This window comes from Myotis myotis, unplaced genomic scaffold (genome assembly GCF_014108235.1).
Source record: "Myotis myotis isolate mMyoMyo1 unplaced genomic scaffold, mMyoMyo1.p scaffold_m19_p_26, whole genome shotgun sequence".
Taxonomy (NCBI): domain Eukaryota; kingdom Metazoa; phylum Chordata; class Mammalia; order Chiroptera; family Vespertilionidae; genus Myotis; species Myotis myotis.
The window spans coordinates 908,454-923,351 of NW_023416331.1; the positions used below are offsets into that span (position 1 = coordinate 908,454).

General features: G+C 57.9%; 1 protein-coding gene across 2 annotated transcripts; it reads left to right on the forward strand.

Annotated features, from left to right (window-relative positions):
- The first annotated feature begins 392 nt into the window (after window positions 1-392).
- Window positions 393-14,716, forward strand: VARS1 (valyl-tRNA synthetase 1). 2 transcript variants are annotated; one of them, XM_036356521.1, is made up of 30 exons: window positions 393-726; window positions 979-1,398; window positions 2,640-2,774; window positions 2,870-3,008; window positions 3,231-3,355; window positions 3,457-3,544; window positions 3,752-3,852; window positions 3,943-4,070; window positions 8,593-8,757; window positions 8,971-9,052; window positions 9,406-9,525; window positions 9,602-9,710; window positions 9,804-9,898; window positions 10,089-10,179; window positions 10,410-10,534; window positions 10,615-10,718; window positions 10,797-10,955; window positions 11,039-11,129; window positions 11,230-11,335; window positions 11,417-11,487; window positions 11,569-11,694; window positions 11,979-12,083; window positions 12,165-12,233; window positions 12,312-12,390; window positions 12,492-12,619; window positions 12,884-13,039; window positions 13,170-13,376; window positions 13,445-13,556; window positions 13,642-13,967; window positions 14,591-14,716. In XM_036356521.1, the coding sequence occupies exons 2-30, from the start codon at window positions 1,012-1,014 to the stop codon at window positions 14,657-14,659; spliced, it is 3,798 nt and encodes a 1,265-aa protein (XP_036212414.1). In that variant the 5' UTR covers window positions 393-726; window positions 979-1,011; the 3' UTR covers window positions 14,660-14,716. The 2 variants fall into 2 exon arrangements, with proteins under 2 accessions (XP_036212414.1, XP_036212415.1); XM_036356522.1 differs by having other exon boundaries at window positions 394-726; window positions 3,460-3,544.
- Window positions 14,717-14,898: the final 182 nt, after the last annotated feature.

A 14,898-nucleotide genomic window follows, 5' to 3' on the forward strand; every position in this document is an offset into this window, starting at 1 on the left:
TGGGGAGGAGGCTGGAGGGGGGAAAGGGATGTTGAACGCATCAAGCTCCTGCCCTTCATTACCCCGGCCCAGCATGACCTGCCACTGCGCTGGGTAAGCCCGGGTTCCCCGAACGCGCCTCTGCCACCGAGTGCCCGCTGCCCGCCCTTCGCCGTGACCGTTGTCAAATGAGACGCGATGCGGCCGATTCCCCCTCAGCCCGGGGCACGCCGACGTCTGGCAGATTCATTCAAACGAGTGACCTGTTCGCACTGTCCGGGGCGGCGCCTTCCCGCTCCCGCCTCGCCAGCCCCGCCCGCGGCGCCGCTTCCGCCGCCCTCCGGCCGGTGGCGCGAGGACCCGCGCGGGGTGCCCGCGGCGGCGCCTGTCGGGAGCGCCCGAGCGGAGCGCGGTCCTAGGGCGCCCCCGTCCTGTGCCCGCGCCCGACCGGTGCCCGTGCCTGTGCCCGCGCCTTCCTCCGAGCGCGGGGACGGCGCGGCCCGGGCCGGTATCCGAGGGCGGCGCACGCAGGCGGGGCCCGGCCGCCCACGCAGGACCCGCGGCCGGAAGCGCTCGCTGTCACAAAGGGGCCGCACGTGGGTGCCGACGGCTCGGGCGGCGGGCCCAGGAGCCAGGGTCGCCCGGAGAGCTGCCCACCGTCCCGGCCGCCCGACTCCTCGGCCCCGGCAGCCAGGCCGGTCCAGCTTCGGCCGGCGCCGGCTCCGTCCGCCCCCCCCCCGCCCCCCAGTACGTACCTGCGGCCCGAGCCGCGTCCCGCCGGAGCCGAGGGGCTCCTCCCGCTCCCCCTCTCCCCGAGTCCGCGGTCCCGGGCCGTCCCCGTCGTCACCACCACTCCGACAGCCAGACCCTGGGCTCTTGAGGCCTGACCAGACCCCCCAAATCCGGGGGCCTGGCGCCCGCGGTAGAGGAGCCATGCGGGCCCCCTGTTGACTCAGGTAGGACCCAGGTCCCTCAGTCTTGCGTCTCTCCTTCCCCTAGGTCTTTGCCGCCAGACTCGGACCCTGCAGAGCCATGTCCATCCTCTACGTCTCCCCGCACCCCGATGCCTTCCCCAGCCTCCGAGCCCTCATCGCCGCGCGCTACGGGGAGGCTGGGGAGGGCCCGGGCTGGGGAGGGGCCCACCCGCGCATCTGTCTTCAGCCGCCTCCGGCGAGCAGGACCCCCTTCCCCCCACCCCGCCTGCCCGCCCTGGAGCAGGGGCCCGGTGGGCTCTGGGTGTGGGGGGCCCCTGCCGTGGCCCAGCTGCTGTGGCCCGCAGGCCTGGGGGGCCCTGGGGGCAGCCGGGCCGCCGTCCTCGTGCAGCAGTGGGTCAGCTACGCCGACACGGAGCTAGTACCAGCTGCCTGTGGGGCAACGCTGCCCGCCTTGGGACTGCGCGGCTCCGTCCAGGACCCCCAGGTGAGTGGGGGAGACGGACGGAGGGGGAGGAGAAGGAAGCAAGAGTTGGGATGGGTAATGAGACAGCGATAGTGTGTCGGTGAGGAAAAAGGTTGATCAAGTCCCAGATTGCCACCTGGTAACCACTCTGAGCCTTGGTCTTCCTTTTGTCTCTGAAAACTTTAGTTTTCATGTTGAGAAGATTAAAAGACGTGTGCAGAGCACATGGTCTAGTGCCAGGCGCTTTGGAGTGAGTAAAAGTTTGATGAGTCTGAAACCCACAGTAGAAGTTACTATGAATTGTAGGGAAAAAGTGGGTGAGGAAGAGATGAGAAGAGGCAGGTAGGGCCAGGAGAGATAAGGATGGGGGTTGGGGGGACATGAAATGAGGGGGAAAGAGTGAGAGAACCACACCAGATTGTAACCAAGTCCTTCCAGAGTGGGCTGTGCCTTCTGGTCCTTATCTCACACATGGTACATACTTAGTATTTCTTGAATGAATGAATGAATGAATATGTGACTTAGACCCTGGCTGGCTGCCTCATACCCTGATTACACTATCTAAAATAGAGGCCCCCTCTTTGGAATTCCTCAACCTGATTTTTTTATTTTTTTAAATTTTTCTTCATAGCACTTAAGGGGAAAAATAGGGTAATGTATTACATATTTGTTCATTTATTGTCCCCCAATTAGAATGTAAACTCCCGTCAGGTCAGGGGCCCTGTTCAGATTCTCTCCTTGTTCCTTAGAGAGGTATGCGGCATGTAGTAGGTGCTTAACAAATATTGTTGAAGCAATTGTTGTGTTGCCTTGTGTCATCTTTAACTTCTTGTACTTAGTATATTGCAACTGATAAGTGTTCAGTAGGGATTTTCTGAATGAATGAAGCAACAAAGGGGCCACACGTGGGTGCCCCTTTAAAATATGTATGTTTTAAAAATATATTTTTAGTGATTTCCGAGAGGAAGGGAGAGGGAGAGAGAGATAGAAACAGAAATGATGAGAGAATCATTGGTCGTCTGCCTCCTGCGCACCCCACACTGAGAATCAAGCCCGCAACCTGGACATGTGCCCTTGACCGGAATTGAACCTGGGACCTTCAGTTGCAGGCCAACGCTCTGTCCGCCTAGCCAAACCGGCTAGGGCAGGGCTGCTTTTTATTTTGACCATTTCAAAGAAGATGAAACGGGCCTCCGAGGTCATGGTTTGTGGGAGTGGAAGGAGGCCGAGCCCTGTCTCACATCCCTTCCCCTTCCGGCTAGGCTGCACTGGGGGCCCTGGGAAGGGCCCTGAGCCCCCTGGAAGAGTGGCTTCGGCAGCACACCTACCTGGCCGGGGAGGCTCCCACGTTGGCTGACCTGGCGGCTGCCACAGCCTTGCTGCTGCCTTTCCGATATGTGAGTCACTCGGGCCTGGGGAGGAATGGGGGCGGCTCCTCTCTGGCCTCACTAAACGGTGACTAAGGATAGTTGATTTCTTTTCCCCTTCCCAGGTCCTGGATCCCTGTGTGCGCCGGATCTGGGGTAACGTCACTCGCTGGTTCATCACCTGTGTCCAGCAGCCAGAATTCCGGGCCGTGCTGGGAGAGGTGGTTCTGTATTCAGGGGCCAGGCCTCTCTTCCAACAGCCAGGTAAGGAAGCGGGGAGATGGGGAGGGGCTCCTTGCGGTCTCCCATGCAGCTCACATTCTTATCTTAGAATGGCAGAATCCCTGGAGCAGGGGCCTGCGGGAGGGCAAGGTGGGAGGTCAGCATGGGGAAACCCTTGGGCAGCCGGAATGACCGTCTGAGACACAGCAGCACCTTCACAGAGGGCCTCAGCGGCTAAGTCTGCATTTCTGGGCCTCTCACCAGGCCCTGAGGTCACTGCACCTCCAAAGACACCTGCTCAACTGAAGAAAGAGGCAAAGAAACGGGAGAAACTAGAGAAATTCCAACAGAAGCAGAAGATCCAACAGCAGCAACCACTGCCCAGGGAGGTGAGAGGCTAAGGGGAGAGCTGAACAGGATGCTGGTGTCATGGTGGGGGCAAGGGGAGAGGCTGATCTCTGAGTCTGAGTCTATATCTTTCCCTCCCAAGCAGAAGAAACCAAAACCAGAGAAGAGGGAGAAGCGGGATCCTGGAGTTATTACCTATGATCTCCCAACCCCACCTGGGGAGAAGAAAGGTACTGGGTCGGGGGAGGGGCCCCCTCACCGCCCCCCTCACCCCCCCGCCTCCTCAGCTGCTGCTCCCGTTTCCCTTCATGCCTGTCCTTGCTCCCACCACTTTTCTTGGTGAAGATTTGCGGAGGCCCAGGCCCTTCTCTGCTGGGCCACCGTCCTCTCCCCAGCGGCCCAGCCTCCACACTGATGCCTGCCTTCCTCTCCCCCAGATATCAGTGGCTCTATGCCCGACTCCTACAGCCCTCAGTACGTGGAGGCAGCCTGGTACCCGTGGTGGGAGCAGCAGGGCTTCTTTAAGCCAGAGTATGGAGTGAGTGGCGCCGCCACCCAGGCTGGAGGGGGTGGGCGTGGGAGTGGTGACATGGAGTCTTAGCATGTGCCCATCCTTCCTCCCCCATAGCGTTCCAGCGTGTCAGCACCTAATCCACGGGGCATCTTCATGATGTGCATCCCACCCCCAAACGTGACAGGCTCCCTGCACCTGGGCCACGCGCTCACCAACGCCATCCAGGACTCCCTGACCCGATGGTGAGCTCCGGTCCCCTCCCGCCTGCTTCCCTCCGCTCCCTTCCCTTCTCTTCCCTGATGGCCCTCCTGCCTCTCCTTCCATTCTGGCCCTCAGCTCTGCCCCCTGGTGGTGTTACACTTCTCTGTCATTTCCTCCCCTCTGAGCACTTCTTAATAGCATCCTCCCCTGGTCAATAACCAACACTTCCCTCCTTCCTCTTGCTATTAGAAATCATATTACTTTGAATTAAACAAGAAATACGTGAAATATTCTTGTTGTAAGAAATGTAAAACTTCAAGTCTTCTTGATAACACCCTCCAGACCTACATCCCAAGACTTAGCCTTTGTTATCACTTTGTGGATCTTTCTAGATCTTCCCTGTCTATTACTCGTAGGTACATGTACCCATAGAAATTTATAGTTTTCTTTTGGGTGGATTTTTTTTTTCTGTCATGCTATTCTTCAGCTTTCTTCTTACACTGAATGGTTTGTCTTAGAGATCTTTCCTTACCCTTATCCACAGACTGACCTCGTTCTCTTTCATTGCCCTGTAGCATTCCATACTGTGACTATGCCATATAGAGTCACTTTCTAAAAATAAAAAAAAATAAAAATTAATGGTTGTTTCTAATTTTTCTCTGCTGAAAATCGCTTGAATGCACATTCCTGCACAAGCTTTCTCAGGCACAGAGACACTTCTGTGGCGTAGCTACTGCGAAGTGACACTGCTAGGTCAGAGGGGCATGCATGTTAAGTACAAACCGAAGCGCCACGGTGCCCTACAAAAGAGCTTTACCACTTACATCTCCCTGTGAGGATATTTGTTTACCTGGCCATGCTAACTCTGGGCGTTATCTTCATTTTGCTAAGATGGACAAAAAAAATGGCACCTGTGTAATTTCTGATTGCCAGTGAACTGTGCCGCTTCCTGTGTCTGGGCCAGTCTGGTTTCCCCTATGTGAACTGTCTGTGCGTCTCTATCGTTTGCCCATCTTTCTATTGATTGATTCTTTGTTGTTTTCTTCTTCTTTAATTGGTTGTTGGGTGATTCTTTACATAATCTGGGTATTGTTTTTTTTTAAAATATAATTTTATTGATTTCAGAGAGGAAGGGAGGGGAAGAGAGAGATAGAAACATCAATGATGAGAGAGAATCACTGATTGGCTGCCTCCTGCACGCCCCACACTGGGGACGGAGCCTACAACCCAGGCATGTACCCTGACCGGAATCGAACCGTGACCTCCTGGTTCATAGGTCAACACTCAACCACTGAGCCACGCTGGCCAGGCTGGGTATTGTTTTCTTATTTGTTATATATTGTAAATGTTTACTCCTGTTCTAGCACTTGCTTCCCCTCCCTCTGCCTTATAAACCTGCCCCACTGTCAGTAGTTTAATTAGTTAACAGATATAGAGTTAATATTCTAGGTGACAAATTCCTTTAAAAAGTATTTTAAGTCCTGGCCAGTGTTTCTCAGTGGGTTGAACAAGGTCCCATGCACCCAGAAGTCACTGGTTCCATTCCTGGTCAGGGTACGTGATCCTCAGCAGGGGATGTGCAGGAGGCAGCCGGTTGATGCTTCTCTCTCTCTCCCTCTCCCTTCCTCTCTCTAAACTCAATAAAAACATTTTTTAAAAAAAGCATTTTAGCCGAAACTGGTTTGGCTCAGTGGATAGAGCGTCGGCCTGCGGACTGAAGGGTCCCGGGTTCGATTCCGGTCAGGGGCATGTACCTGGGTTGCGGGCACATCCCCAGTGGGAGATGTGCAGGAGGCAGCTGATCGATGTTTCTCTCTCATCGATGTTTCTAACTTTCTATCTCTCTCCCTTCCTCTCTGTGAAAAATCAATAAAATATATTTTTAAAAAAAAAGCATTTTAAAACAACTTTTTATCTTTGGAAACCAGGGTTATTTATTATATTTTAAGTTTTGACACATTTTTCTAGTTTCCTAAATTAATTTAATCAAAAAATATTAATTACTAAATTAATTAATCAAAAAATATTTCAGGACATCACTGTGTGCCAGCACTGCTCTGGGTATTGGGGGATAATGTCAGATTTAGTATTTTGCAAGGAATTGAGAGCTGGTAAAGTTTTATTAAATACATATAACAAGAATGGCCAAGTTATTTACATGAGAATAGAGTTAACACTTCTTACAAAACTCTTAGGGTAGCCACATTTTTTCTACCAAACATGATTTAAATAAGGTGTTAGAAACTACCATTGATTAAATGGAGTAGATTTATGTCAATATTTTAGAATAAAAAATGTGAAAATAAAATAATGTGAAAAACAGCTTTAAATATCTCCACCAATAAGACATTATAAAAATGAGTTGAAAAGCTATATTTTTTCTTTTTCTTCCTCCAGCAGAGAATAGGGTGCTTTTCTACAAATATCCATGGCATTGATTTATTTTTATTATTTTTTAATATATTTTATTGATTTGAGAGAGGAAGGGGGAGAGAGAGAGAGAAACATCAATGATGAGAGAGAATCATCGATCAGCTGCCTCTTGCACACCCCCTGCTGGGGATTGAGCCCATAACCTGGGCATGTGCCCTTGACCGGAATCGAACCCAGGACCCCTCAGTCCGTAGTTCGGCGCTCTATCCACTGTGCCAAACTGGCCAGGGCCATTGATTTATTTTTTGCTAATTTTATGTGATTCCCAAGAGATACTTTTAGTGAAAAAATAGTTCTATCTTCCTTTCTTGTGCTTAACTTCTTTAATAATAATATTTAATAATATCTTGACGTTCAGAAAATGTTCATGTCCTTTATTTATTTTTTCATATATTTTATTGATTTCAGAGAGGAAGGGAGAGAGAGAGAGAGAGAGAAACATCAATGATGAGAGAGAATCATTGATCGGCTGCCTCCTGCATGCCCCACACGGGATCAAGCTCTGACCGAGAATCGACCATGACCTTCTGGTTCATAGGTCGATGCTGAACCACTGAACCACTCTGGCCGGGCTGTGCATGTCCTTTATGGCATATAAGCAGCGTTTCTATCAGTTACCTGCAAGAGAATGGAGTTGCTGCAATCCCTGCGCCCAGGGAGACCTGAACATAGTGAGAGAAACAGACTAGAAGAATGAATACAGCCCTGGCTGGTATGCAAAGTGGTTAGACCGAGAACCTGGATTGTGGGTTCGATCCCAGGCCCTGGTTGGGTGCATGTGGAAGGCAACCCATCGGTGTTTCTCTCTTTCCCTCACTCTCCCTTCCTCTCCCTCCCTCCCTTCCACTCTCTCTAAAAAATCAATGGGAAAAATATCCTCGGTGAGGGTTAAAAAACAACATGATACAGTTTGATGATTGATTGAAAACAGTGTGTGTGTGAACAGAGGGTGATGGCGTTTCTGTCGTGATTTCCTCTGCCCCCGGAACGCACCTCGTACTGCAGGAAAGGAGGCCCCTGTGCCCCACACAGGGCTTCAGAGGGGGCTGCAGACCACGGCTTCACTCTCATGCCTCTGGTTAATTCCCTAAAACACTACTGGCTTCCTGTCATTTTCTCAAAATGGTCTGCCACTTTTTTTTTTTTTTTTTTTTTTTTAATATGTTTTTATTGATTTCAGAGAGGGAGAAAGAGAAACATCAATGATGAGAGATAATCATTGATCGGCTGCCTCCTGTGCACCCCACACTGGGGATTGAGCCCGCAACCTGGGCATGTGCCCTTGACTGGACTCGAACCTGGGACCCTTCAGTTCACAGGCCGACGCTCTATCCATTGAGCCAAACCAGCGAGGGCTACCACTTGCTTTTTAACTTCACTGAGAGGTGTTGCTGTTTTATAGTTGTTTTTCTATACTGATTTCTTTAATCTGACTAGAAATTATTTATTTATTGTTAATCCTCACTTAAGGGTTTTTTCCATTGATTTTTAGAGAGAATGGAAGGGAGGGAGAAAGAGAGGGAAACCAATGTCTCTCTCTTACATCAATTGGTTGCCTCCCATACATGCCCTGACCCAGGATTGAACTGCAACCCAGGTATGTGCACTTGACTGGGAATCAAACCCGTGACCCTGCAGTGCTGGAGCTGACACTGTAACCACTGAGAAACACCAACCAGGGCTGACTATAATTTATTTTCGTGAATATTGGGAAGCAGGGAGATGTTTTTCCAACTAAGTAGTTAGTTGTTCCAAAAAAATCTTGAATTTTTTTCCTTTTTCATATTGATAGGAAATGCCACCCAGGACAGATACTAAATTGGCTTGGATCTGTTTCCAGTCACTGTTTTGTTCCCTTTCATGTGTAACTTTGTTCCTATGTTGTAGCTAATTGCTTGAATAATCATAATTTTCTCATATGTTTTGCTATCTAGTTGGGCAGGAGCTTCCTCTTTGTTCTTTTGCCAAATTGCTTTGGCTATCCTTGTCCTCCCCAGACTGAAACTTTAGAACTGGGGTCCCTCTCCACTGCCCTTTTCCCTCCCGAGCCCATTGACTTCCTCCCCCAAAGCCCCTCCAGGTGCCAGCTCTGCCGCCCACTCACTGCCGCCCTCGGTGCTCTTCCCACAGGCACCGCATGCGCGGGGAGACCACCCTGTGGAACCCCGGCTGTGACCACGCGGGCATCGCCACGCAGGTGGTCGTGGAGAAGAAGCTCTGGCGCGAGCGGGGGCTGACCCGCCACCAGCTGGGCCGCGAGGCCTTTCTGCGGGAGGTCTGGAAGTGGAAGGAGGAGTGAGTGTGCAGCCTCCCGCCCTGCCTCCCACCCCTGGCCCCGTCACCTGCGACCCTGGTCACAGGCTACACAGAACCTCTCACAGAGGCCGAGGGTCGGTGGCTTCAGGACGAGGTCCATTTCAGAGAATGAGGGGTCCCCGCGCTGCCCGCCAGCCCCCGATGACTCCCTGCAGCCGGCCTGAGTGCTGACGCGCCTCCTGTCCACTCCAGGAAAGGAGACCGGATTTACCACCAGCTGCGGAAGCTGGGCAGCTCCTTGGATTGGGATCGAGCCTGCTTCACCATGGACCCCGTGAGTGTAGAGAGCGCCTGCTGTGCCCTCCGCGGGCTGGACCCACACGGAAGCGCTGAGGGCTCAGCTGCAGAGCCCATGTCTGGTCCCGGGTCATGACCCTCTGTGTCCCCTGCCCCTCTGGGAGCTCCACGGGCCTGTGCTCCCAGGATTGCCTGCGCTGGCACCCTGCCATCTCCAGCATCACCAGGCCTGTGCCTGTCCTTGTGTTCCCAAAGCCCCCTCCATGGTCCCCTCTCCCCTCAGGAGCGCATTTCCCCCTTGCAGCCCTCGGAGGGGTCTGGGTGCTGGGCAGTGGGACTCTGGACCCTGCTGCCCTGGAAATTCTGCCGGCCCACTCCCTGCTCCCCTAGAAACTGTCCGTGGCTGTGACAGAGGCCTTTGTCCGGCTCCACGAGGAAGGCATCATCTACCGCAGTACCCGCCTCGTCAACTGGTCCTGCACCCTCAACTCTGCCATCTCCGACATCGAGGTGTGCCCCGCCCGGGACCTCCAGCACCACCCCAGACCCGGGCCCCGGGCGGCTTTTCCTAATACCCCCTTCACAGGTGGACAAGAAGGAGCTGACGGGTCGCACCCTGCTCTCCGTGCCTGGCTATAAGGAAAAGGTGGAGTTTGGGGTCCTCATCTCCTTTGCTTACAAGGTCCAAGGCTCAGGTAGGAGCCAGGGGTCACCAGGATCCGGGGCTGGATGGGGTGGAGGGCAGGAGGGGACCAGCGCTGAGATCATAAGGTCGCCTGTCACCCCAGAGAGCGATGAGGAGGTGGTGGTGGCGACAACTCGGATCGAGACAATGCTGGGAGATGTGGCCGTAGCTGTGCACCCCAAAGATCCCAGATACCAGGTGTGGCGAGGGTGCTGCCGTGGGGGGGCGGGGTTTACTGGCTGACGGGCCCCTGTGAAGGAGAGAGGGTTGATTAGACGGTCACCTTGGGTCCCTGTCCAGCCTGCAGAGGGCATTGGAGTGTTGGACAGCCAGGGCCCTGGGAGGAGGGAGGGCCGGCCTTCGTGTGTTGAGGCCCCTCTGTTCCCAGCACCTGAAGGGGAGGAGCGTGGTCCACCCGTTCCTGTCTCGCAGTCTGCCCGTGGTCTTTGATGATTTTGTGGACATGGAGTTCGGCACAGGTGAGCAAGGGGCTGTCCTGAGGGGCAGGAGGGAGCTACGAGGTGCATCCCGCACCCCTCGACCCTCTGAAGGACAAGAACACAGGCTTCAGCTAAACAGACAGGCCTTGGCCTGGTTCTCAGGACTGTCACGGGGAAGTGGGGGACAGGCGGCCTCCAGCAAAAGGGGGTGCATGTGGGAAGGGACGTATTGAGTCCTCGTGGCCCTGGCACCCCCATGTACACCCCAGGTGCGGTGAAGATCACCCCTGCACATGACCAGAACGACTACGAGGTCGGGCGGAGGCACGGGCTGGAGGCCATCAGCATCATGGACTCCCGGGGGGCCCTTGTCAATGTGCCCCCCCCTTTCCTGGTGAGACTGTCTGGGTGTGGGGCCAGGTCCCGAGGCGGCGGGGTCCCACAGCACAGCCATGACGAGGCCTGTTCCCCCAGGGCCTGCCCAGGTTTGAGGCCCGGAAGGCGGTGCTGGCGGCGTTGAAGGAGCGGGGCCTGTTCCGTGGCATCCAGGACAACCCCATGGTGGTGCCGCTTTGCAAGTGAGGGCGGGGCCCGAGAAAGGGGGGTGGCTTCTCAGGGGCTCTCCACCCAACCCCCCCACCTGTGTGTACCTGCAGCCGGTCCAAGGACGTGGTGGAGCCCCTGCTGCGGCCGCAGTGGTACGTGCGCTGCGGGGAGATGGCCCGGGCGGCCAGTGCAGCCGTGGCTCGGGGCGATCTCCGCATCCTGCCTGAGGCCCACCGGCGGACGTGGCACGCCTGGATGGACAATATCCGGTGCGTCGGCTCGCTGGGAGGGGCTGGGAGGGCTGAGCGCTGGCCAGGCACCGCCTCCCCCTGACTCCTCACGCCCTCTGCAGGGACTGGTGCATCTCCCGGCAGCTGTGGTGGGGCCATCGCATCCCAGCCTACTTCGTCACTGTCCGCGACCCAGCCTTTCCCCCCGGGGAGGTGAGCCCATCTGGGGGCGCTGGGTTTGTTGGGTCCTTGATGGGAGGCAGGGTCGGGCAAGGCAGGGGTGCCCCCTGGGTATTCATGGCACCTGTGGCAGGATCCCGACGGGCGGTACTGGGTGAGTGGGCGCAGCGAGGCCGAGGCCCGTGAGAAGGCAGCCAAGGAGTTTGGAGTGTCCCCTGACAAGATCAGCCTCCAGCAAGGCAAGGCAGGGCCTTGGGGGTGGGGGGCAGGGCCTCGTCTCAGATCCTCACCTCTGACCTCTGACCTTTGGCTTCCCTCAGATGAGGACGTATTGGACACCTGGTTTTCCTCTGGCCTCTTCCCCTTCTCCATCCTGGGCTGGCCCAACCAGGTACGTCCTTGAGGCCAGCTCAGGTGGGGCAGGGTCTTGAGGTGGGTGCTCAGCTCCCCGTCACGCTCTGCTCTGCCGCAGTCAGAGGACCTGAGTGTGTTCTACCCGGGGACCCTGCTGGAGACGGGCCATGACATCCTCTTCTTCTGGGTGGCCCGGATGGTCATGCTGGGCCTGCAGCTCACCGGCAGGCTGCCCTTCCGAGAGGTGCGTGGCCGGCCGAGGCCTCCCGCTCAGGCTCACACGGCCGGGCCCTGGGTGGGGCCCCTGGACGACTGGGTGGGCTGTGGGGATTGGGCACCTCCTGGGACCTGCTCGGTGATTGTGCCTGGGCTTCCCAGAGGAGGACTCCTCTAAGCCCATGAAGGTGCCGGCGGGGGCTGGCGGGACACCAAGGGACTTGAGGTTCAGAGTGGGGCGAGATGCAAGGCGCGGGGCGGCCAGGGGGGCCTGGTGGGAAAGCGGAGCCCCACAGCCCCTTCCCGCCTCAGGTCTACCTGCACGCCATCGTGCGTGATGCCCATGGCCGGAAGATGAGCAAGTCTCTGGGCAATGTCATCGACCCCCTGGATGTCATCCACGGAGTCTCCCTGCAGGTGGGTGCCTGGAAGCCGGGAGGCCTTGGGAAGGGCTGCTGGGCTGTGGCCATGCCCTGACCCCTCCCACTGCACCCTCAGGGCCTCCACGACCAGTTGCTGAACAGCAACCTGGATCCCAGTGAGGTGGAGAGGGCTAAAGAAGGGCAGGTACGTAGGAGGGCCAGGCCGGGGCGTGGGCAGAGGGAGGCGGGGCTGGCTCAGGACTCCAGCCCGGCTCCTCCGCAGAAGGCAGACTTCCCGGCAGGGATTCCCGAGTGCGGCACTGATGCCCTCCGGTTTGGACTGTGCGCCTACACATCCCAGGGTAGGACCCCAAATCTCTCCCCACCCTCTTCCTCCCTGAGGCCACCCCTCCTCCGCCCTGGGCAGGCTGGGAGGGCGAGCTGAGGACACTTCCCGCACCAGGGCGTGACATCAACCTGGACGTGAACCGGATCCTGGGCTACCGCCACTTCTGCAACAAGCTCTGGAACGCCACCAAGTTTGCCCTTCGTGGCCTGGGCAAGGGTTTCGTGCCCTCGGCCACCTCTGAGGTGAGGGCCTGGTGGGCTCGGAGTGACCCCCACAGGCTGCACCCCGCCGCTCGACCCAGGAGCCTCTATGTGGGGGAGCAGAGCAGAGGTTGCAGGAGACGCCCAGGCATTGGGTCCTCCCCGCATATGGGCATGTGGCTTCCCACCGTCAGGCTCTGAGTGCATATTTGCCCATGGTTCCTGCCTCCTGGGGTTCTGGCTCCCTCCCCTTGGGCATCTCTCCCCTCAACTGGTGGCCCTGGCTGACCTGCCCCTCCCCCCCAGCCTGGAGGCCATGAGAGCCTGGTGGACCGCTGGATCCGCAGCCGGCTGACCGAGGCCGTGAGGCTCAGCAACCAAGGGTTCCAGGCCTACGACTTCCCGGCCGTCACCACCGCCCAGTACAGCTTCTGGCTCTATGAGCTCTGTGATGTCTACCTGGTGAGGAGGAGCACAAGGGGGCAGGGGCAGCGAGCCCCGAGCCAGCCTGTCCCCTCCCAGCTTGTCACAGGCGCAGCGAGGGCTGGAGACTAGATCTTTCCCAGCCCTGAACCCGCCTCCCGTCCCCTAGGAGTGCCTGAAGCCTGTGCTGAGTGGGGTGGACCAGGTGGCTGCTGAGTGCGCCCGCCAGACCCTCTACACCTGCCTGGATGTTGGCCTGAGGCTGCTCTCGCCGTTCATGCCCTTCGTGACTGAGGAGCTGTTCCAGAGGCTGCCCCGGCGGCTGCCGCAGGCACCCCCCAGCCTCTGCGTCACCCCCTTCCCAGAGCCCTCAGAGGTACGGGGTGTGGTCAGGGCGGGGCTCGGGCCTGTGCCTGGCCCTCCTCACCCTCCTCCGCCCCACAGTGCTCCTGGAAGGACCCTGAGGCAGAGGCAGCCTTGGAGCTGGCCCTGAGCATTGCCCGAGCCGTGCGCTCCCTGCGTGCCGACTACAACCTCATCCGGACCCGGCCCGACTGTGAGCCTCGGGGCGCCTCCACCCGCCCGCTGTCCCCAGGCCGCTCTCTAGCGTGGCTGCCTCACCTTCCTCTCTCCCCTGGCAGGTTTCCTGGAAGTGGCCGACGAGGCCACAGGCGCCCTGGCGTCAGCAGTGTCGGGCTACGTGCAGGCGCTGGCCAGCGCGGGTGTGGTGGCTGTCCTGGCGCTGGGGGCTCCTGTGCCCCAGGGCTGCGCGGTGGCCCTGGCCTCCGACCGCTGCTCCGTCCACCTGCAGCTGCAGGGGCTGGTAGACCCGGCCCGGGAGCTGGGCAAGCTGCAGGCCAGGCGTGGTGAGGCGCAGCGGCAGGCCCAGCGTCTGCGGGAGCGCCGTGCCGCCGTGGGCTACCCGGTCAAGGTGCCCCTCAAGGTCCAGGAGGCAGACGAGGCCAAGGTGTGTGGTGTGGGTGGGTGCGTCCTTCCCACTCCCCGCATCTCTGACCCGGTCCTGGTCTGTGCTCTGCTCAGCCCAAGGCAGTCCATGGGGCTCAGAGCCCAGGCCCCTGAACAGGTGGGGACCTGCTGGGCGGGGGCATGACAAGGTGAAGACAGGCAGACCCAGAACCAGGTACCCTGCCTCCCAGCCAGGCTCCTTGTGGCCCATCCGGCCCATCTGGCCCCTGGGACATGGCGTCCCACATGCCAGGGCTGGGAGCCCTGGGTAAGCCAGGAGGGCACAGGGAGGCCGCTGTGGGGCCTGGCAGGACTGGCCATTCTCCCAGGAGCCCTCACCTGCTCTCCCCCGGGTGGGGCTGCCGCTGGGCCCCTGGGCTCTGAGGCTCCTGTGTCCTTGGGGACTGACCACTCTGGGAAAAGACAAAACCCCAGAGATGGTGGAAGAGAAGGGGTGCTGGTGGAGAGGCTGCTGAGCATTTGGGGGACCCATCCAGCCACCACAGTCCCGTGGCCCTCACCCGCCTTTCTAACTCGACCCTCTGCCTTCGTGGGTGTCTGGGGTCTCTCTCGGGCCCGGTCCTCCACCCACCAGCCCGTTCCCCCCCCCCCCCCCCCCCCCAGCTGCAGCAGACAGAAGCAGAGCTCAGGAAGATGGACGAGGCCATCGCCCTTTTTCAGAGGATGCTGTGACACCAGCCCTCAGCCCTGTGGTCCGCCGGGGGCAGCAATAAATATTTTGCCACAAAACCATCTCTTGTCTGTGTTTGCTGGGCCGGGAGAGGGGTGCTGAGGGGCTGGGCGGGAGAGGGGTGCTGAGGGGCTGGGCCGGGAGAGGGGTGCTGAGGGGCTGGGCGGGAGAGGGGTGCTGAGGGGCTGGGCCGGGAGAGGGGTGCTGAGGGGCTGGGCGGGAGAGGCGTGCTGAGGGGCTG

Excerpts from the sequence above, each read along its gene's own strand:
- VARS1 (XM_036356521.1), top strand. The coding sequence starts at position 1,012 with ATGTCCATCCTCTACGTCTCCCCGCACCCCGATGCCTTCCCCAGCCTC. Across the intron at positions 2,775-2,869 it reads TGCTGCTGCCTTTCCGATAT|GTCCTGGATCCCTGTGTGCG; the intron begins GTGAGTCACTCG and ends TCCCCTTCCCAG. Across the intron at positions 9,053-9,405 it reads CCTGCTTCACCATGGACCCC|AAACTGTCCGTGGCTGTGAC; the intron begins GTGAGTGTAGAG and ends CTGCTCCCCTAG.